Source organism: Apostichopus japonicus, chromosome 15 (genome assembly GCF_037975245.1).
Source record: "Apostichopus japonicus isolate 1M-3 chromosome 15, ASM3797524v1, whole genome shotgun sequence".
Taxonomy (NCBI): domain Eukaryota; kingdom Metazoa; phylum Echinodermata; class Holothuroidea; order Aspidochirotida; family Stichopodidae; genus Apostichopus; species Apostichopus japonicus.
Window position 1 is genome coordinate 14,642,938 of NC_092575.1, and position 22,030 is coordinate 14,664,967.

The window sequence follows — 22,030 nt, forward strand, 5'->3', positions numbered from 1 at the left end:
GTAAAAATAAAAGGAATAAAACTGACCAAAGTATATAATACATATATCGTTCCTAATCGTGAATAGAATATGAGATGAACGTAATGATATCTTATATGAAAAAAAATCATGAGTGAGTTTTTTTTATATTATTATTATAAAGGTAGGAATGTATTATCTATAGGAATCGGGAAGAAAAGGAGTCCATCATTTGAACAATAATTCTTCGAGGCTAATCTAAGAAGATACATGACGTCACTCATCCTTGACGTCACTCACTCAACCATGGTGTCACTCAATTTAATCAGAGCTCATCAAACCGTTGTATATTCGCGCATTATATCCATATCTACATCGTTAGCTTAAAAATTAAATGCCCTGTAGAAGATTCAAAATACTTGTGTAGAAAAAATACCATGTAACCATGCACATAGAATCGCCGGCATCGGAGGAGGGGGAGGGGGGGGGCTTTCATAGCAATATATATTATGCAGGCGTTGTGTTGTCATTGACGGAGCTTCCTCTGTCCCTGGATATTGGTCAGACTCCTGTCAACCAACTCCCCCTCCGCATCTTTCCAATATCGAACTGTGTCGAAGTCCCTGTACCCTGGTAATGATGTACACTGAACCATGTACAACGATCGGCACAGGTCATTTTCAATCCCCTCCCCCCCCCCCCAATATCTCTCTCACTTTCTATTTTGTTCTAGTTGGTGTTTGTCCTTTAGAGATCTAGAATTGATTCAATAACGATATTATAATTACACGATATAGAGTTTTCATCTCTATGTAGCTCACGTTAGACATTACAAACAAAGACAAAAACATTAAATTATCCAGACAATATAAAGAAAAATAAAGAGCGACTATTTAAACCCAGTGTAGTTTTACCATATTTGCACTTATTATATATATATATATATATATATATATATATATATATATATATATATATATATATATATATATATCCGTAGTATATTTTTAATTTCAAAAATTAAATTAATCGCATTTAAGATCATCACTATAGGTTTACACACTTTATGTTCTACATATATATATATATATATATATATATATATATATATATATATATATATATATATATATATATACATAAATTTTCTCCTAAAAGTAACGGTATTACCGAATATCCGAACTTAGCTTATATATATATTACAGCTCTGTCTTGGAACTAAGTGTTCATTCAATTGTTTCATCACATATATATATATATATATATATATATATATGTATGTATGTATGTATATATATATATATATATATATATATATATACATATATATATATATATATATATATATATATATATATATATATATATATATATAATGCATTATTATATCTTTAATTACAATTTATACAATTTTGATTCTAAACTCTACTTAACTTAACTCTAATAACTGACAAACCTTTCAACGAAAATCTCGAAACAAAATTATGCTAATGTATTTAGCAAGTTTGTTAGCAGAATATATGAACAAAAATGTTTGCGAGAGACAATGACATCACAATAACTCTATAGTTTTCGCAGCCGCTATTACTTTTACTTACTATTTAAAATGATGACGTAATCATAAATCGCAATATGGAATTCAAATAGGTTTATTTCTCAAGATCGAATCTTTTAATCTTAAAATTAAAATAATCATGTTTTTTCGTTAACTATGTGTATCCAAATTGTTGTAACTTTCACACATTAGGATATTATGTCAAGCTATATAGGGCCGTCGTATAATCACGCGGGAAAAGGTTGTCTTAACAAGCTGCCTCACCCACCCTTCGCGGAATACAACCACAGCACGATAAAATAAATCCTAATCATTGGTGCAAGTATTTATTTATACTTTTCACTGACATATTGCTTAAAAATTACCTCAATTTTTACATACAATGTGGTAAATTACATATTCACATTTTTTTTGTCAAATGGACCAATCGAAAGGGAGATGAGATTAATAAATTAATATATATAAACATAACTGGACACGCAGTTGGTTAAGACGGCGAGTCCTCTTTCAATCAGTAGCTAGACTGATAAGATGTTCTTAATACTCTAGCCACGTGATTCCTCATTTACATATCTCTCATATATCTCATTGCACCAATTGCTTTGTTACAATATGTTATAATATGGAAGTTCATATTTGTGTTTAAATTACGTTAATTGTATATGTGCAACACGTAGAGAAGAACACAGAGTGATGTTAACATGTTTACGAATATATTAGGAAGTCGGCTAGCTTCTGCATTATTTCCAGCCCCTTCTTCACCCGTTGCTTTACCGAAGACCCTGCTGGTGTCACACCGGAGCCAGTCCACGGTGAAGTACCGAGGGAAACCGGTATCCGCTCTCACGTTTTGATCATCGAATCTATAATATTGATTCCCTTTAATAAAGTAGGTTTTACCTGTGGAAAAAAATAAAATAAAATAAGAAAATGTTAGCTATCTTGTGTATCGACGCTAATGGGTTTATGTAAATGTGGTGCTAACGAATAACAAAAGAGAGATTGACAGGTACTTAATAGAAGTACTCACGGTCTAACCCACCCCCCCCCCCCCCCACAAAAAAGGAGGTTAGTTCCTGTAACCTTAACTTTTTTAATATTCATCTTTACGCAAAATAAACGTAATATATAGATAACATTGTCTTATATTTTCGGCCAGAGTACGGAACAGCTTGTAAACGCTGTTATTGTTGTTATCACGATTGTTCTTGCCTGTTCTGGATTTTTTTCCCTTTTTGATGACCCCCCCCAAAAAAAAAAATCCATCATGTTGAAAGGTCTTCTTCATTTGAACGGTTAAGTCAAGTGTATAACATAGTTAGGCTAAGTTCATTATAGTCCAGGTTTGTTCAGATAGGGAGCTGAATGGGATTAACGAAGAGCTTAAAGAGACCTACCCCTCCCTCCCCACACCCACTTTCCTCCCTTCACACCTCTATAATCTACGCTCACCACAGTTACAGCAGATTGCACGAGTAATGAAAAAGCAATGCCCTTCTGTAAAGTTGTGCATGAGTGATGCAAGTGAAATATGCTATATACACAAAGAAATGGTCATCCATAGAATTAAATATCACCCACACCTAAACATTTTAATGTATTGGATAAATGTGACCATTTTATATTGCCGTATGAGGACCCATTCATGAGTGATGTAAGTCAAGATCTCCCAACTAATTCAATACAACCCCAGAGTAAAGAAGGTAAATATGTAAATATAACTAAGGGTATCCAATTCGGATTTATAAACATCCAACACCTTCATCCTAAACTAGATCAAATCCCCACACTTATAAACAGAAATGGAAGGAATGTTGATATATTTGGATTCTGCGAAACATTTTTAAACGATACTTATCAAAATCTGGAAATCACGGTTCCTCTATATAATACTATCCGTAGAGATAGATTAAATCAAGCTGGTGGGGGTATTGCTATTTATATCAATGAAAACATTCCATTTAATAGGAGAAATGAGTTAGAATGTGATTATATTGAAGCCATATGGATTGAGCTTGTCTTACCATTTACCAAAAATATTTTAGTATGTGCTGTTTACCGTCCACCAAATTCCAGGGTTATATGGTATGGTCATTGTCATGAAATGATTAGCAAGGCATATAGCTCATGCATGGAGATAATAATGATCGGTGATTTTAATATTGATTATCTACACGCTAATACCTTCGTGTTGGAATGAGATAATTAGTCATTATAACTTTAAACAATTAGTAAATATGCCAACTAGGGTGACGGAGCACACCGCCTCCATAATTGATCATATCTATGCAACTAATGAAAATCATATTTGTGATATAGATGTTCCAAATATTCGATTGAGTGATCATTTTCCAGTATATTTCAATTGGAAAAACAATATTATGACAAGGCAGACTATTCCAAATTCTCATAAATCTGTTGTATACAGATCAATTGATAATATAAATACATCCTTGTTCTTTAATGATCTTCGTAGCTTTGATAGGACAGGAGGTGAATTGAGCTCTCCTGATGAAGCCCTTTCCAACTGGGAGAGAAGTTTGAAAAGAATACTAGACAAACATGCACCTAAGAAGCAAAAACGTATAAAACGAGAATCGCAACCCTCGTGGATCAATGCAACCATTTTGAATGCGATGAAAAGCCGCGACTCTGCAAAACGAAATGAACCTGACTTATATCGATTCTGGCGCAACAAGGTAACATGTCTTATACGATCTGCAAAGCAAAATTATTTCAAAAAGGAAATTTCAAAGAATGTTGGTAACACAAAGGAGATCTGGAAAAAAAAATGTTCAATCAATGAACCATGACACCAACAACGAAGGCCCCAGTATACTTAGAGTTGACGATAAGAACATTACTGGAAATGCTAATATAGTAGAAATGTTTAATTCGTACTTCACTTCAGTAGCAAGAAGCTACACTGACACAACTCATTCTAACTTTGATAGTTCGTCTATTGAAAGACATATCTGTCCTAAAATTCCTCCAGATGAAACATTCGAAATTCCATGTATATCTGAAAATTTTGTATTTAAATACTTAACTACTCTTGATGCCTCCAAAGCAACAGGAGTTGATGAACTGAGTGCTAAAGTTTTAAAAATGAGCGGCCCCCATATATATGCAAGTATTACTCGTATTATAAACACAAGTATTAGGACAAATACATTTCCCTATAGATGGAAAGTCGCAAAGGTAATACCCATTTTCAAGAGTAATTCACGACAGGATTTATCGAATTATCGACCAATTTCTATTCTCCCTGTTTTGTCCAAAATTTTGGAAAAACATGTTCATATTGCTCTTACTAGTTTCTTAAAGCAATTTGATTTATTAGAAATTGCGCAATCTGGCTTCAGATCGAAGCACTCATGTGAAACTGCTCTATTACATGTCATGGAATTATGGATGGAAGCAATTGATAAAGGAGAACTGACTGGGGCTGTTCTATTGGACCTCAGGAAAGCGTTTGATTTAGTAAATCATGATATTCTGATTAAAAAGTTGAAATTATACCAGTTTTCAAGTGCTACTATTGAATGGTTTAAGTCGTACTTAATGAACAGAAGTCAGTATGTCGTCATGAAAGGGACTACGTCCTCATGTATGAATATTAGTAATGGCGTTCCACAAGGGTCAATCTTAGGACCACTCTTATTTTTAATCTACATTAATGATTTTAGCCTATGTTTAACTCACTGCAAAGCCGACATGTATGCAGATGATACTACTTTCCACATTTCAAGCTCCAATGTTGAATCTCTTCAAAGCAAGTTGAATTTTGATGCTAAAAATGTTTCCAATTGGTGCAAGAATAATAAAATGGCAATCAATACTAGTAAAACCAAATCAATGTTAATATGTTCCAGACAACGCTATGATAATCTACGAGGACAAAGAAATATTTCTGTCAAGATGAATGATATCGTATTAGAAAATTCTGATACGGAAAAACTTTTAGGAGTCAGAATTGATGCTCACCTGACATGGCAAGCTCAGATTGATTACATATATAGTACTATTAGTACAAGATTAGCTCTGTTACGAAGGATTAAACAGTATTTAGACACTCCCCCCGTGCATTCTGTATTATAATGGATACATTCTTCCAATACTTGACTACTGCTGTCTAGTTTGGGGAACTACCACTGCCCATAATACCGATAGAATTATTAAATTACAGAAAAGTGCTGCACGCATTATTTTAAATGCTACATATGAAGATTGTTCAAGTGATTTATTTGCCAGGCTGGGATGGAAGACTTTTGACAGACACGTTAAGTATAGAAGATTAACCATGGTTTTCAAATCAATTAATGATCAAGGACCGAAGTACATGAACGAGATGTTTAAACCAGTTACGAACATTTATAATCATAATTTAAGATCCTCTACTGCACGTAACCTGCACATTACAGGCGGACACACTAATTTTTATAACAACCGTTTTTCATGCATTGCCGCAAAAGACTGGAACAAACTAGATCAAAGAGTAAAATCAGCAAGAAATCTTAACCATTTTAAACGCCTTGTATCTGATATTGTTTAGGCCTACTTCACTTTTATTTTTACCAAATTTCTTAAGTTTCTTTACTCTGTACACGTTTCTTAATTACTTTTAAAAAATTATTTTATTAAGCATTATTAATGTATTTACGACTTCTTAAATCTTCATACTTTTTATATTATTATTTGTCTTTTTTAAAAACTATTTTTTATTATATGTCTTTTTAAAACTATTTTTTTAAATACTATTTTATTAAGCATTATTATTGTATTTATGACTTCTTAAATTTCCTACTTTTTATATTATTATATGTCATATCAGAGGGCCTCGTGGAAGATTAGCTATTGCTAAACGAGCTACCCTCTTAAAATAAAGTTGAAATAAAAATAAATAAATAGGCCTACAATACTTTCTACAGAAACAAACAGTATAGCTTTAAAAGAATGCATGGACTGTTAATGAACTTGTTAACACCTCCTGCATGACTGGACAAACATCACGTGACTGGGATGCTTGGGGGCGCTAGCTTCTAACTTCAAATTACATTCAGTGTGGGAAAGTGTTTATAGGTTACTAGTAAATTTACTATTGTGGGAGTTAAACATGAATGGTTATAATATTTGACTTAATTGACATGAAACCGTTTTCTATTATGTTATCTAGGGTGGGGTGGGGTGGGGTGGGGGTGGGGCAACATTGATAAAGTTTTTATGATGACTTACCTTCGCCGTTAGCGAATGCGGCTGCCGGAGCTGCCGGTATACCTCTCCAGTTGCCTTCAATCGGTCTAGGATATCCGCTGTCGGGCCGTTTCCTTTTATCATCAAATCGCCAATATTGAGTACCAGAGAAGAAATAGGTCTTTCCGTTTCTAGCCCAGACGACGGCAGCATCCAACCTGTCTACGCCGAGTCCAAGGCTACGTACTGTTTTGGGGAAACCTCGTTTTAACCTTTGACCCAGGTATTCGTAATATTGGTTTCCTAAATATGCGATAGATGGAAATATCCAAAATGAAATTACGGCGAGAAAAGGCATATTCTCTTGGGACACATAACAAACTGATGCAAGGATGAAGAGCTCAATAATGACTTTCTGAATAAATGAAATTACTTGTAAAAAATATCCCTATCAGATATTCTTCAGAGTTTAAGCATCAGCAGTAAACAGAACACTGACAAGGCGGGGGTGGGGTATAACAAGTTTCGAAAGATTGGGGGAGGGAGTGGGGGCATGGTCAGATGTTATGTGATGCAGTGGAGAAAGGTGTCCCCTCCCTTTTGAGAACTTTTGGTAAAATGGATATCTGTATAGATGGAAAAATTGTGCAATAGTTTGAAGAAATATTGAACCAATGTTGAAGAATGTTCGACTGTTGATGTTGCACTACACAACACGTTAGACAACACGTTAGATATTTATGTAATATACACTATGATTTGTTAGTAATATTCTGTCTGTCACGTGATTTTATCCTCCAGAAGCATATGTGGTTGTGCCCATGCTGACAAGTAACGTTTCTCGATTTGGATGGCGAGAGAATAATCTTAATGCGCACCTTGCCGCTTCAATGAACTTACTTCATAAGAGGCCAATCAGCTCATTAGATAAGGAAAGTTGGTGAAATCATTCTTAGCTCCTACCTCCACTGGTATCCTTTCCTTTCCTACCCTTAGCAACCCCCCCCCTCCCCTACACCCTCCAGTTTATTAATATTTTGATCGTGATTGTAAACAGTCCTCACTTCGGGGAGAGAGTTTCGAATGTTTTACCTGAGAAAACGACAGCGGTACCATCGGCTTTTCTGTATATAGCATCTACTACTCGGTTAAAGCCTGTAAAAATTACGGATACCTGTTTAGGCCATCCATTGTCCACTTGGCCATTCTCATTGACTCTCCAAACTGTTTTACCCTGTATTGGAAGAAGAAAACAACATATTTCGGTTTAAAATTGGATGCGTTTTTAGATTATAATGTGTTGGCCCTTGGACATTGTAATTTTTGTCCTTGAAGCCTTCAATGTGAAAGTTATCATTTTAGGCAGGTGTTACCTGACCCCGCGTGACTTCTCTTACATAAGAATATATATATTTACCGTAGATTATCGATTCAGAAATCATATTGACATGTTTTTTTGGCATCTGTTATACTATTATGGTCAAAAATAGTACTCTTATGAAAAGGCAAAATTGACTTGATTTTCATTTAAATCTTAGAGTTCTTTTTCGCATTTGATTAATTGTATATATAGGCTCTTATTAAAAAAGGGGTCTATAAATAATGACGAAAATGTCTAGAATCGAATCGAAATCAATTTATTAATTATACCAATTTCGTTTGTTAACTTTAAGTGACCTGATGGTGTCATTGATTTCATTAATTACATCTAATTAATCTAATTTTAGTCGGTAGAATTGAAATTGGCTAAAGGCAATACAAAAGGTCTAGCAACTGGCCATGTAATTCATTAACAAGTATAAGTTAACCCCTTTGACACTCAGGACCATCAGAAAATCATTCAAGCTAATAACATACTGGCATTGCTTATGCAGTACCGTTATATTTGGTCAATTAAAACTTTGATGAAATGGTTTCAAAACCACTTGTCTTGCAAACGTAAACAAATTGAATACGGGCTGGCTGCTATGCATCTGCATGAGTTAGCCGAGTCCTTGGTGCGTAAATTGAGTCTCAACCCCCCCCTCCCTCCCCCATTAGACATGGATCTTTCCGAAATCGTTTAAGGTACCCATCGCTCCCTCTGTCACTGTCCGCAATATTATGACGGAAAGCACCAGAGCAGGGTGGGTGGGTATATAAAGTGTCGAGGAAGGCACTCACAATAAAACTGTAATTACGGACAAGGGATGGGATAGACCAAAGAATGTTAAGGTTAAACAAGTTCAACAGTTTTTAACAAAGAGTGGAGGGGACAGGAGTCATAACGAGTTTCAGTTGCGCTTAAACCGCAGATCTGCATACATGTACAAGGAGCGTATAGTAATTCACGTTCTCATGTATGCATTACATAAACACATCAAAGAATATATGATCGTCAAACAGGTCGAGGCTTACTTGAAATAAATATAGGTGAGGATCTATAAACAATGCAGCTTGAAATTGTTGGTTACATTCTGGCCTCTGAGGGGGTTCTTGTCCTGGTCTCCTTGGAGGTACTGGATCTGGGTTAGGTCTCGGGTTTGGTCTCGGGTTTGGTCTAGGGTTTGGTCTAGGGTCTGGTCTTGGGTTTGTCGGTTGATTCGGAGGGCGTCGTCCTAATGAAGATAATTATAAAGAAAAATTATAAAAATTATATAGTTCGAACGTTAAAAGTTTCATAAATCCGTTTTTTTTTTGGTTGGTACACTCACTCTCTACTTCAAAAGAGATCATACCTTTATCACAAGCATGTATGCATGGAGTCTAACATTTTGCGGTGACCGGTCAAAAATTCAATTTTATATCAAGTCACCTTTAGACCTCATAAATTAGAGTATATTTCCTTTTAAATAAGGACAATAGAGAAAGACGTCAAATGGTGCATGCCGAGGTGTAGTAGTGAGTGGGTGGTCTAATTTTTCCACGGCTGAATGCAAAAATATTTCCCCTATTGAACCATTCCCCTCACCCACCCCCCCCCCACCCTGACTGAATATGGGAGGTAGGGGATACCTCCCCGTTCCATTTGGGCATAACACTGACATATGGTCAGTTTCATAGTATGAACCTTTCTTCCAGCGTCCAAAGAGTACATTTAACTATATCCGTAACCCATATCAGTACGTCACGCCTGCCGGATGTGTGATCAAATAATTGTATTTATAACCTATACGTGGTTACTTCCATATGCTTAAAGCGTGTGAAGACTAATGCAGGTAATTTGACCTAGTTTCGAATGAGTTGTAACAGAAGTGTTAAACACCACCGTCGAAGCTTGCTACTGTCGGTAATTAGACACTAGTGTACAGTCAGTACATACAGCTGCGGTCAATACCCACAGTACGTACAGTGTATAGACGATACAGCGATGGACATCTCAGGTCCAGCTAAAGATAACAAGGTATCACGTTTCATTACTGTATGCATTTTGTAGCGACACTAGCAAAACGTCACTTGCAAGCAACAGAAAGTTAACTTTTTCAGATGGCCGCACGCGGTTTGGGGCGAGTCTTCAATGCCTTTAAACGCAGACGTGTGTGCAGGCTACATTTAATATAGCCTAACTAACATTACAGTGAAACAGTTTATATCTTGTAGGAAACTATTTAAATCTGCAACTATTATTTTAGACTTACCGTAAAGTTGTTGTATTCCTCTTATGTCATCTGGTTGAATAACTGATGAGGTGGTATAACCTTGATAGTAGGGCGCCATCAAAGCACTTTCCACATCGGAGTGCCCTAATCCCAGACTGTGTCCAAGTTCGTGGGCGGCAACCAAAAATAAATTCGTACCTATATAACCGAACGGAACCAGAAATTTAAATTACAGAATCGACATTGTTGAGGGACTTATTTTGCTGTTATTGTCTTCTATAGTGAAGGCACAAGCTCTTTCTGGTGGGGAAGGGGGGAGGGGGTACAATTACTTTTAATTTCAAGATAAGCAAGACACTTTTGCACACACATTATGTTTTTTTACGGAGAAAACAACAATTAAGGTTTGCATGTTGCCACTCACCTGTGACACTCCTGTGGGTGAAGCGCTCTCCGTCATCAAAATGAGCGTCACCACCGATACCAGGTCCAGGAAAGTAGGCATGGGCCAGAGTACCACCTCTGCCGTCAAATGGGTACCCATCACCATGGGACCCTCTGGCAAATTTGATCTGAATGTCGGCGTTAGAACTAGTCGTTGGACGAAAAGTTAAAGGTGTATGATCACTCCAAGCTTGCAAGGCTCTGGCGATGGCGTCCTGGACTTGATGTTGTGCTAAGTCAGGCGTGTAATTAACAATTCTGCAGAGACAAGAAGAACAATGTTAAAGGTTAATATACACACATATTAAAAGAAAAAAATCCTCAACTTTAACTCAAGTATAGTACAGTAGAAAACTTCATGATAACATAGCCTATATGAAACCATGGCGTATATTCCTCTACACATGCGTGGCGCAGTTTGTATGCCTTCCGTCGGTCCGATGCAGTACTGAACTAAAAACAAAACCAGGCTACACTTGCAACCGAAGCCTCATTCCTCGGCCACACCCCCAAAGATAGTTCTCCCTGTCCCTGTTTCACCGTTTCTGTGAAATTGTACTTTTTTGTGACATAAAATTGTTTTTGACATATTTGATTGGGTAATATTACTTAGTTTACGTACCACCTGTCTATATAAAACTTGGCTAGACACGTGACCCCATCCTTAGCTCCCCCCTCCCCTCCCCCACCGCCTGTACCCTCCTGTCAACTGAACCGGTCCAGAATGAAAGTGTCTAACAGAAATATCGTACTATATTTTATGACATGTTTTCCGGAGATAATGTAGCTTGGATAGATCCTGTGTTGATAATGGCTCACCTGTAGCTAAGATCTTTCTTGCCCCACTTGGAACCTGCCAGTTGGTACCTCTTCTTTCGTCTCTTCATAGAGTTCACATCTATAATGTCGGGTAATCCACATCTAGGCCTCTTCATCTGTGTAAGTGTATTATTATCTAATCTACCAGTGACCTGAAACGATAATATAACCAGAGAGATACCTTCCATACGTGTGCTTGTTTAAGAATGAAATAATTACTATACATTTTGTGTGACAGAAAATTGAAACTGGATCGTTTCACATTCTGTATTGATAAAACTGGTGATAACTTAAATTGAGGGTTAACTGAGACCAGTATACATTATAGTTGGAAAGTTGTAAGCACGTATACATCTCATGTGTATATAGGTGGGGGTGTATATATATACTCCTACTAAGGTATGTGTGAATATTGGGCCTATACAAAGCATGGTCAGCGTTTCATACAGGGAGTATAGGGTGGCATACTCCTATTAGAGTCTATATCCATCCGCTCGATTGTTCTCCGAAAAGGAAAAGTGCCAAAAAGCAGCGGGAGAACATCTTTTGTGACCTGTTATCAATCATAATCTAGTTTTTTGTGGCTAGCATGTTGAAGAAGAGCATGAATGGAAGTACATGTGGTGAGAAAATTGGGTCAATTGAGGCAATTTTAGACCCCTTTAGGCCTCCCAGGAGCAGCGTAGGAAAGTTGTTTACCACTGAGTGAAGAGGTTTGTTTACAAGGTGACGAAAACTTCCGGCTCGGATAGCAGAAAATCTACATGGTCATGATACGGAAAATTGATGGTGCCATGAAAGGCCAACTTGTCAGCTATCCGGTGATGGGTAGCGCTTAGCTAGTGAAAACTTCTATCTAGACTTAGAGACCACATTACTTTTGTGATTTAGTGTGTAAGTCAATGGGGCTTTTAATGGGCGTATGCTACCATAAGTGACTCACACGTAACATTCGCAGATACCTCCAAAGCCGAAAGGTAAGGTCTAAAAGCCCGGCATACACTGCCAAACTAATCACGTCCTTACACAACGTTAGGATGGAAATATCAGTAGTCGGGCAATCTGCGCTTGCCGTACGACTGATCAACATTTTTCCAGTTTTTACAGATTTTTCCAGTTTCCCCGGCTGGGCAGTTGGCAGTGTGTTGTGGTTCAAGACTAAAACTGAGCAGTTTCATCAAATGTAACCCGTTCACATGTTAACTCATTTGCATATGACCTAAAGGAACTCCCTGTCGTTGATAGCAAATAGTTGCAGCGTGCGTTGATCAGTCGGTCAGCGAACGGGATCACTGCACTTTTATAAGACCGTGGGTTTTCGCGACCGTTGGGAAAGTAGGTCACGAGATTGAATTGAGTCGGGTGGTGATCAGCCTGACAGAGGCTAACCCCTTACTTCTCCATTAAAGGAGAAGTACCCAAAACTGTCATATTCACTTGAAATGACAGAGGTACTTATAGTGAACAATCTCCTAAAATATCTAACTAAACTCTTGTTCTTTTTCATGCATGGTTGACAAGTGATCTCAGGTGGTTGTTATACATGGTTTCATTCGCCATATTATATAGGAGGCAATTAAACATTTCGATATTTTCACATTTTAAAGATGAAAAAGAATTACATCAAGAAGGCAAACTGACGGTGGTACAAGAACTAGAGAATATTTAGAAATTCAAGTAAAAAGTCGTACGATGACGTCATAATTGTTTCAGTTTTTGTTTTACCTTGCAAATTAAAGTGATGGTGTCTGATAAAATGAGATGATATTATTGAGCTGTGTCGGGGGAGCTGACCACATTTCTATCACATTGGCCAATGATTATCGTAGGGTTAGTTTCTCCTTCAAAGGTAACGTTATCCACCACGAGCTTGTCACAATTAATCGGAAATGTTTCATTAGTGTGCGTATAACTATGACGTCAGCACAAAGCTGTTATCTGTCAACTGCATAGCAACACCTTGGCAGTGTTATTTTCCCTTCCGCTCAGTCATGAGTCTGCGTGACCGTATTCTGTTCTAACGTTGCATTCGCTTAATATACTTGCATATGTTCAACCACCGTACGCGGTTGCAGGCTGTGAGTCCTAATATACATATCATGTGAAGTCTCACCTTACAAGTTGTTAATTACAAACACCGTTTATCTCAATAGGAATTATAAAATTATAACAGTGATTGCTGACCTAAGGCTTGGCCGTAAAAATCTTGGGAACAGGATAATAAGGTGGCTCAGAAATACCTGAGAATTAAATTTAATTCAAAAATAATAATACCATGGTAATAATATATATATATATATATATATATATATATATATATATATATACAAACTTAACGTTGCACCGTTTGTCTCGTATTTGGTTGTTTAGCATTCTTCAGGCAGTCTAAGAAATGGGCAGTTCGCACAATGCAATAGTGTCATTGTATTAACTTGTGTTATTTTAATCATGTGTTTATTGTGTAGTTTTTAAGATTTATTCTATTTTTGTAAAGCGCATTGATGCCGGTGCTTATCGCGTTATATAAATGTTTGTTATTATTATTATTATTCAGTTAACTAATTAACTTATATACCAAATTAATCGGTTAACTAACTTATTGGTATGCCATATTATCGGTTAACTAACTCAACGGTGTACCGTATTATGGGTTAGCTATGAAATAAACGTACTGCAACTTTACTAGTATTTCAACATACACCTGTTTACATACTAGAATAAACGGTTTACAAATAACCGTTAAACTAACGTGACTGTTTAACTTCACGGTATATGACTACACTGCATGTCTAGAATTACCGGTATATCAGCATTCATCTGCATGTATACATACTCAAATTAACGGTATGCAAATAACCGTTAAAATAACGTGATTGTTTACCTTCACGGTATATGACTATACACTGCATGTCTAGAATTACCGGTATATTGACATACACCTGTGTACATACTCAAATTAACGGTTTACAAATAACCGTTAAACTAACGTGACTGTTTAACTTCACGGTGTATGACTACACTGCATGTCTAGACTTACCGGTATATCAGCATTCACCTGTATACATCCTAAAATTAACGGTATGCAAATAACCGTTAAACTAACGTGACTATTCAACTTCACGGTGTATGACTACACTGCATGTCTAGAATTACCGGTATATTGGCATACACCTGTACATACTCAAATTTACGGTTTACAAATAACAGTTAAACTATAACGTGACTATTTACCTATACACGGTATATCTAGACTTACCGGTATATTGGCGTACTCCTGCATCCTGGAAACAGCAATTCTGTACTCTTGTGGGCTTTTGTGACTTGACTTCTTCATTATACCGAGGTATCCAAAATTCTTTAAAAAGTTCTGTAAGAAGGAGAAGAAAATAATATAAATTACGACTTAAATTGGTAAAAGGTTGATAAGCTAACTGCTTTAACGATTGTTCCCTTTTACCAGCAGAGTATTCAGAACCCCTATTGTTTTATTGCAATGTTTATCATCTGTAATGGAGATGGGTTCTGCGAAAGTTTACTTAAAAGTATTGAACATCTTAAAATGACCTCATAATGGCATTGGTTTCAGAGCCAACACTGTTAAACATTCTACCTTGAACTGCTATGAAAAGCAATACAAAGAGAATGTAAAGGTTTGGGATCCTAGTGGCACTATGACATCACAGATTTACAAACTTGGCAACTGCCAGACACGACGTTTAAACTTGGACACCCATCTCTCCCTCCCTCCCCCCCCCCCCCCATCGAACAGAACACGATTTTTATTATCTGGTTGGGGCAAGAGATGCCGGAAGATATTCAAGTTTAACTTATTTCCATGAAAATCTCCTTGAAAGCCATATTGATGATTACGTCGATTCATTGTGCAAGCAAATTAGGCCTACTTCTTAAACTATTGCTTTCATAAATTCTAATAACTTAATCAAATCGTATTTTGTTAACTTCATTACAAAAAAGTACCGTTGTATGACTTTCAACTCTTGTTTTGTCCGTGTTGAATTTTTACTACATTGTAAACGTGATATTTAGGACAAAACAGTATTTTGTTTAGCTATTGAGTTTTTGTGTTGCCTCTTAGGTCAAGAATTGATGACGTGTGTGTTAGACTAAGCAGTCCAGCTAGTTCAATCGGTAACCGTCAGATGCTTAACGGGTCATTCTTCATATACCAAGAATAGTCTATAGCAATACAACCTGGACTAAACACGGTGCTAGTTTATGGTCTCCAACATATGTTGTGCCTTACATCATATTTTTAATGGTTGAAACATTATGTTACCATGTTACTATGTCCCGGTAAACATTAACTATAAAAACTTATATCTTTAACAGTATCAACTATTCACGCTCTGTGAACCGGGTGACATCTCGGCCGGTGATGACAAATGTTTGGTGGCCTGTGGTTTGTGGATAAGAAAACAAACATCATCAAACAGGAAATACTTAATTCCATACGATAACTCTACTCTTCCTTGTGAACTGCTACAGAAATGAACGAGATTTGAAGGGGCTCTCTGGGAGGTGTTGGAAAAGTATAAAGTATACCGACCCACATTAAACTCATAAATATATATTGAAGTTATGAAACGTAGATTTTTTTTTTTTTTTTAATTCACTCTTTCTTAAACCTTATTTTTTGAAACTTTATTATTTCAATCAGTCTCAGAAATAGGGTTGTATACTTTTCAACCTCACACCTACACAATTTTTTTTTTATAAATAACTTAGCACAACCTTGTGTGTTTACCTATAATTTAGACATAATTTAGAGCCCCCATTTCATGTCGAAATGTTAATATTTTCCCTGAGAAACAAGAGGTACCCCACTTGTCATTAACACTACGATGATATGTAATAACATTTTTCCTTAGCGGTTTCGTGGGGATGGGGATGGGGGGATTCATCGCAAGTATCAATATCACATTGACTAATGATGATGGTTGGGTTTGCTTCTCCTTTAAATAATATTCCAATTATTGAGATATGCTCCTAAAATCTCTCATTATTCCCCCCCCCCCCTACCCCTTCTCTTATTACAATCGTAAAACTTGCCGGGAAAAAACAGCAACATTTGTATTAAATAAACGTGAATGGCAATTATGACTTATCTATTCGTTTGTATCACATGATGGACACGGAAATGCGTGTTAGTGATGGTGCATACTCACATCATATGTTACAAGTATGCTGCTAGACATACTTCATTCGGACGATTAGAATATCCATTGCTTGAATACGTTTCTAATAATAATTTTGTGAATACTTAAATAATGTGTTCAGTGACATTGTCAACAAAACTGAAAGAAAGAGGAATACGTGTCTAGTTCCTGTTTTATAATCTTTCAAATGTATTTGGTATGCACTGTGAGTCCAGATGGAATACACACGAGGAATGGTATATGTGGAATTTGGACGAGGACTGCATGGGCTTGTGTAGGGGTTGGCTGCAATGTGTATGAAGTTGCTCTATGCATAACACAGTTGTCATAATCCACCACATAGACAGAATTGCGCAGCAATATTGCGCAGTCACAATGTAAACGTGCCTTTGTCTGTTCTAGACCATGCAGTTGTATGGGTATGGGGATGTATGATCATAATGTGTACTGATGTAATTATCCAGGGAATTTATATCGCCATGGTTACATGAAGGCACCTGGGCCATCCGTCATCTATTGTGTTGAACCCTCTATAAGCAAATACAAAACAGGAAATAGAATGTGGCATATTCATCGGCGACACGTGATTACCAATAGTGCGTCACTGGTATGAGAACTTTAAAGGAGAAGTGTATAGGCCATCGTTAGGTTATATGCGGACCTGTTGTTTTGTTGAACAAACTAGTCTATAGGGCTTAAAAATCGTGTTAACAGTATAAAAGTGCTGTCATTTTGTCAATGTGTGATGTCATAATGACATTAAACTCAATTGTAAGTTAATTGACCAAACGATATGTAAGAGAAATGATATTATATGTTTGTATTGTTGTATCTGGAAACAAAACAATTACATACATTGGGTTCATTATGAACTGCTGGTAATTAAATCAGCAGTCATCAGGATGTTATAAAAAAATATATTTTATTCCTCAACCGCTACACACAATAGAAAGATCAAACAATAGAACTAGGTAGGAATGACCGATATGCAAACAGCACATATGTAAACATTGTACATTTACAGATTACTACTACTGCTACTAATAATAATAGTAATAAAAATATACAGGCTATTTCTCGCTCCATATGCGTTGGAACAATTTTCCAATGTTAATACAAGCCTACGTAGTCCGCTCATGTCATTTTTTTAAATCACTCACATATTGACAATATGAACAGCTCCGAACTTTTATCTGATGGAAACCTGATATTCATACTGCACATTCTGTCAGTTTAATTGCTTTTAAAGTGTAAAATGCAAATAGTGTGTTTAAAAATCAATTGTCCCAAATTGGGAATCATTCTGAACATGAAACTACAGTTGAAATCCAAAACTAGAACTGTATTTGCCTTCAAATACGCAGTATTTTAGTGCGCGCGGAGTGCTTACAGTACAAAATGATTAGGAAGGGCTTTTCGGTTGTTGGTGGTATTATATTTGTGGGCGGACAGCACACCAGGAAGTATAGTCATGTAGGTACCTACAAAGTGAGGGCGCTTGTGAGCGCCGTGACAGGCTCAGTATAAGTTGGCTACGCAGCTAGCCTCTGAAACTGCAAATGTACAGAGACTATATGAAACTTTAAGATTCAACGTCCAGCCATGTAGGTATCGTTCACTTGGCCAGTATATGTCAATACTGTAGCGCGGCACGCGCACTACAATAATAAAGGGACGCCACCTAATTATTCACACCATCTTTGGCAAATATCCATAGGAAGTGACGTATACTTCTCTGATAAGGCTATATGCTTACTAGGAAGTGTGTTCTTCTGTCCACGGGTGTATACTATATATGGGATTATATCATTACAATAAAGCCTAACTATGATAGTATACTGTTAAAAGGAGTCGTGAATATTGTAATGAATAATAAATGACCTCTGACCAGCACCTCATTATTATTATTTAAATGAGACCGCATGTATAGACGTACCATATATCACAAGGTGGACCAGCTTATACGACTATAATGAGTCTTATGAGCAGAAGAGTATGCATAAATTAGAGACATTTACGACAGTCAGTCACGAATTGTATCATATTATAGGTAAATATCAAATTTATAGCAAATATACATATAATTTATTATCCACTTGAGAGGTTTTATCTTTTCGATTAAGTATACTTTCATGCCACGTTTTTTCAATGCACTTGTACTGACGGTATGAGCAGTATAGGTAATGAATATCCTGTTGCAATCAGATGAAAGTGAGGAACTGTTCATACTGTCAGTATGAGTGCTTTGAAGCATGATATGAGAGAACAGAACAGAGTGGCATATGCATGGGAATAATGCTCCAATTGGATGTCATTAACACCGAAACTAATTTGCATATATGAGTCAAGGCGAACGTTTTATTATTGCGACCAAGTGACGGCATGCAGTGGTCGACTCATTACTCCTTGCTTTGGCGAGGACTGGTAGGTTCCATAGCGTAGGCCTATAAGTGCTGTACAATGCACGTTAATGAACGTGTGTACAACAATGCATTATGGGTGATATCATGAAATGCATTATGGGAGCTATAGTTGCGTATGGTTGCTAATTTCCGCTATATTTAGCCACCCTACCGAGTCTCACTTCAATATGAGATCAAATTGATCAAACTATATATTCACTAATTGCAATAAATGATTTTATTACCACCCTGCAGACACTTTTCCAAATTGATACTAGTAATCGGTCTATTCACTCAAGAAAAAGAAAACAATACGCAGAAAGAAGAAATAGGTTTTCAGACATTCCTTTTGTTATTTTAGATATCATTATTTGAAATGACCCTTTGTCTGGTTCGGGTATTAATTTAGACATTTGAATGCGATTTTATCATCAATTTAGTATCGACCGACATTTTACATCCAACAATATTATAAAAAAAAAGTTATATTAATGTATTAAAATTATTTTCATTACAATTGTTTCATATTTCTCTCTTACCAAGCCAGCTGCTACCTCTTGTATATCCACGTCATCATCATACTCCAGTCCTGTCGGTAACTGACCGCTGTCTGATCCACTGCCACTATTGTCCTGTCCACTGCTACTCTGGGCTAAAACTGAAACAAATAGACTAAAGGCCCAAACTAGGAGTAGTTCTCTTTTCCTCAATTCCATCGTTAAATACCTTGTAAGATATTTTATGGCAAAAATAATTTCAGTTTGAAAAACAAACAAACAAACAAAAAAGCAAATATAATAGTAGAAATTCTTGTAAATCCAAAAGAAGGCAAATTGATCAGAACGACTTCTCCGACGGTTAATTGATAAATGAAAGCATTTATGGAAAACGAAGTTGTGTAGTGTGGGCCCACTTCTTGTATAGGATGGACTTGTACAGTTGAGTAACTGCCAAGGTATCAGTCACTGTACGACCACGAGTTACAAAGATATGATGTTATTTAGGGCTCATAGGTGATGGATGACTCAGAAATCCGTTCAGGACAAAACTAATTACTGACAACTTCGTTTGACGTGCAAACGGGAAATATGCTAATTGTCGTGGAGGAAGCTACCCTTACCCTGCAGTACAAGTCTCTTTGCTATCAGGTTATGTACAGGTTTCTTCAATAGAAAAATTAAAGAGTTTTTAACTTATACTGGCCAATGGTCCCAGTTTTTTATAGGTGGTGTTAAGTCGTTGGTGATATGTACAAAGAGAGGGGCGGGGGGGGGGGGGGGGGTTGCCAACAAGCACGAGTTTCATTTTTAAGGTACTGAACTGCTTCTATATATTTATCCATCTTTGAGTGTCGATATGTTCTACAAGAAGTGTGTCCGGTGACGTCAAGAACCATGCCAAATCTAAACGATTCTGATGTAACAGTGTGTTTATATAGAAAAAGTGTATGGTACTCTTATATGTATCTTCTGGATGTGTTGGTAGGCCAATATATATACAATGGGAAAGGTTAGGCTTCATACTGATGTATGTGTCTTATGTATGTATCCGTATATACGGATATACTATGGGAAAGGATAGGCTTCATACTGATGTATGTGTCTTATGTATGTATCTGTATATACGGATATACTATGGGAAAGGATAGGCTTCATACTGATGTATGTGTCTTATGTATGTATCTGTATATACGGATATACTATGGGAAAGGATAGGCTTCACATATAGGCCTACTAATGTATATGTCTTAATGGCTATATTGGTATATGCACATATTGTGGTAACCGTTATTTATGCTGCATATTGCTGTATGTGAGAGAATAAAAGAATGGTATCCTTATGAATCATGGAACCGCAACCTCAAAGGAAGGGCAGAATCTGACAGAAGGTGAAATGGAGGAGGGAGAGAAGAAGGCTTGTCTGAAGTTGGAGAGAACAGAATAGCTGAGAAGGGGGTTGTCTCTTCATGCGGCAATATTATTTACTAGAACGGTTTACCGTATAAATGCTCCTCCACCCATGCATGCAGTCGCTGTCGGTATCTTCATCTATTTTTCACTGTCTGTCTCTATGTCTGTCTGTCTGTCTGTCTGTCTGTCTGTCTGTCTCGATGGATTTTCTCTTCAGTTTGCTGCCATTGTCCACATCATTACCTCACTATGTATTATGGAGGCATCTTACTACATTATATGTACCGTTCATTCCAACCTTTCTTCAGTTAAAAGGTGATCATAAATTGTTTTGTTTTTAATGCAAAACTTGCAGGAAATTTACACATCAGGAGACGTATCGTAAATCGACTACAACGGTGGAAATAAGTAGATTGGAAAAAATAGAATTGTGTGTTAGAAGATTTACCTAGGGCATGTTGTCGATTAAATGAATTCATGAAATTTAAGTTATAAAATAGTTAAACAATGTAGCACTCTGTCTTGTAGTTCGATTAAAACACAGCATGAGCACCAGTACAAGTAGAACATTCCCTAGTATGAGTACGAGTACGTACTTTTTCATTAGTTATTTGTACTATACTAATAAAAATGAGTCGAGTGCGAGTACAAATCCACTCCAAGGTAGAATATGAGTAACTATACTAGATGCTACGAGTATCAAGATAACTATACTTGATTATAATCTCAAAATCTAAACGGTTATGAATGCAAGTATCATGATAGGCCAATATCCCAACTATCATGTGGTGGGTAGGATATACCAGTTGAAAACTTCTATCTATACTTTGGCAGGTCTTGAAAGTGACGAGTTTAGTGTGTAAGTCAATGGAACAATTAATTGTTTATCGAGCGGTAGGCTACTCAATTACGTGACAAACAAGTTGGCATACTCCTGTTAGAGTCTATATCAATCCGCCCGGATGTTCTCCTATATCAAGAAAAGTGTCAAAAA

At 36.6% G+C, this 22,030-nt stretch overlaps 1 protein-coding gene across 1 annotated transcript; it reads right to left on the minus strand.

Annotated features, from left to right (window-relative positions):
* Window positions 1-1,341: 1,341 nt before the first annotated feature.
* Window positions 1,342-20,106, minus strand: LOC139981449 (matrix metalloproteinase-16-like). Its single transcript, XM_071993842.1, has 9 exons — window positions 19,666-20,106; window positions 14,804-14,914; window positions 11,548-11,699; window positions 10,709-10,986; window positions 10,324-10,482; window positions 9,104-9,303; window positions 7,799-7,940; window positions 6,749-7,009; window positions 1,342-2,413 (listed from the first exon to the last, which is right to left on the minus strand). Exons 1-9 carry the CDS (start codon window positions 19,840-19,842, stop codon window positions 2,166-2,168), a joined length of 1,728 nt encoding a protein of 575 aa, XP_071849943.1. The 5' UTR covers window positions 19,843-20,106; the 3' UTR covers window positions 1,342-2,165.
* Window positions 20,107-22,030: the final 1,924 nt, after the last annotated feature.

Excerpts from the sequence above, each read along its gene's own strand:
- LOC139981449 (XM_071993842.1), bottom strand. The coding sequence starts at position 19,842 with ATGGAATTGAGGAAAAGAGAACTACTCCTAGTTTGGGCCTTTAGTCTA. Across the intron at positions 11,700-14,803 it reads AGGAGTACGCCAATATACCG|GTCACTGGTAGATTAGATAA; the intron begins GTAAGTCTAGAT and ends TTATCGTTTCAG. Across the intron at positions 10,483-10,708 it reads CACCCACAGGAGTGTCACAG|GTACGAATTTATTTTTGGTT; the intron begins GTGAGTGGCAAC and ends TCGGTTATATAG.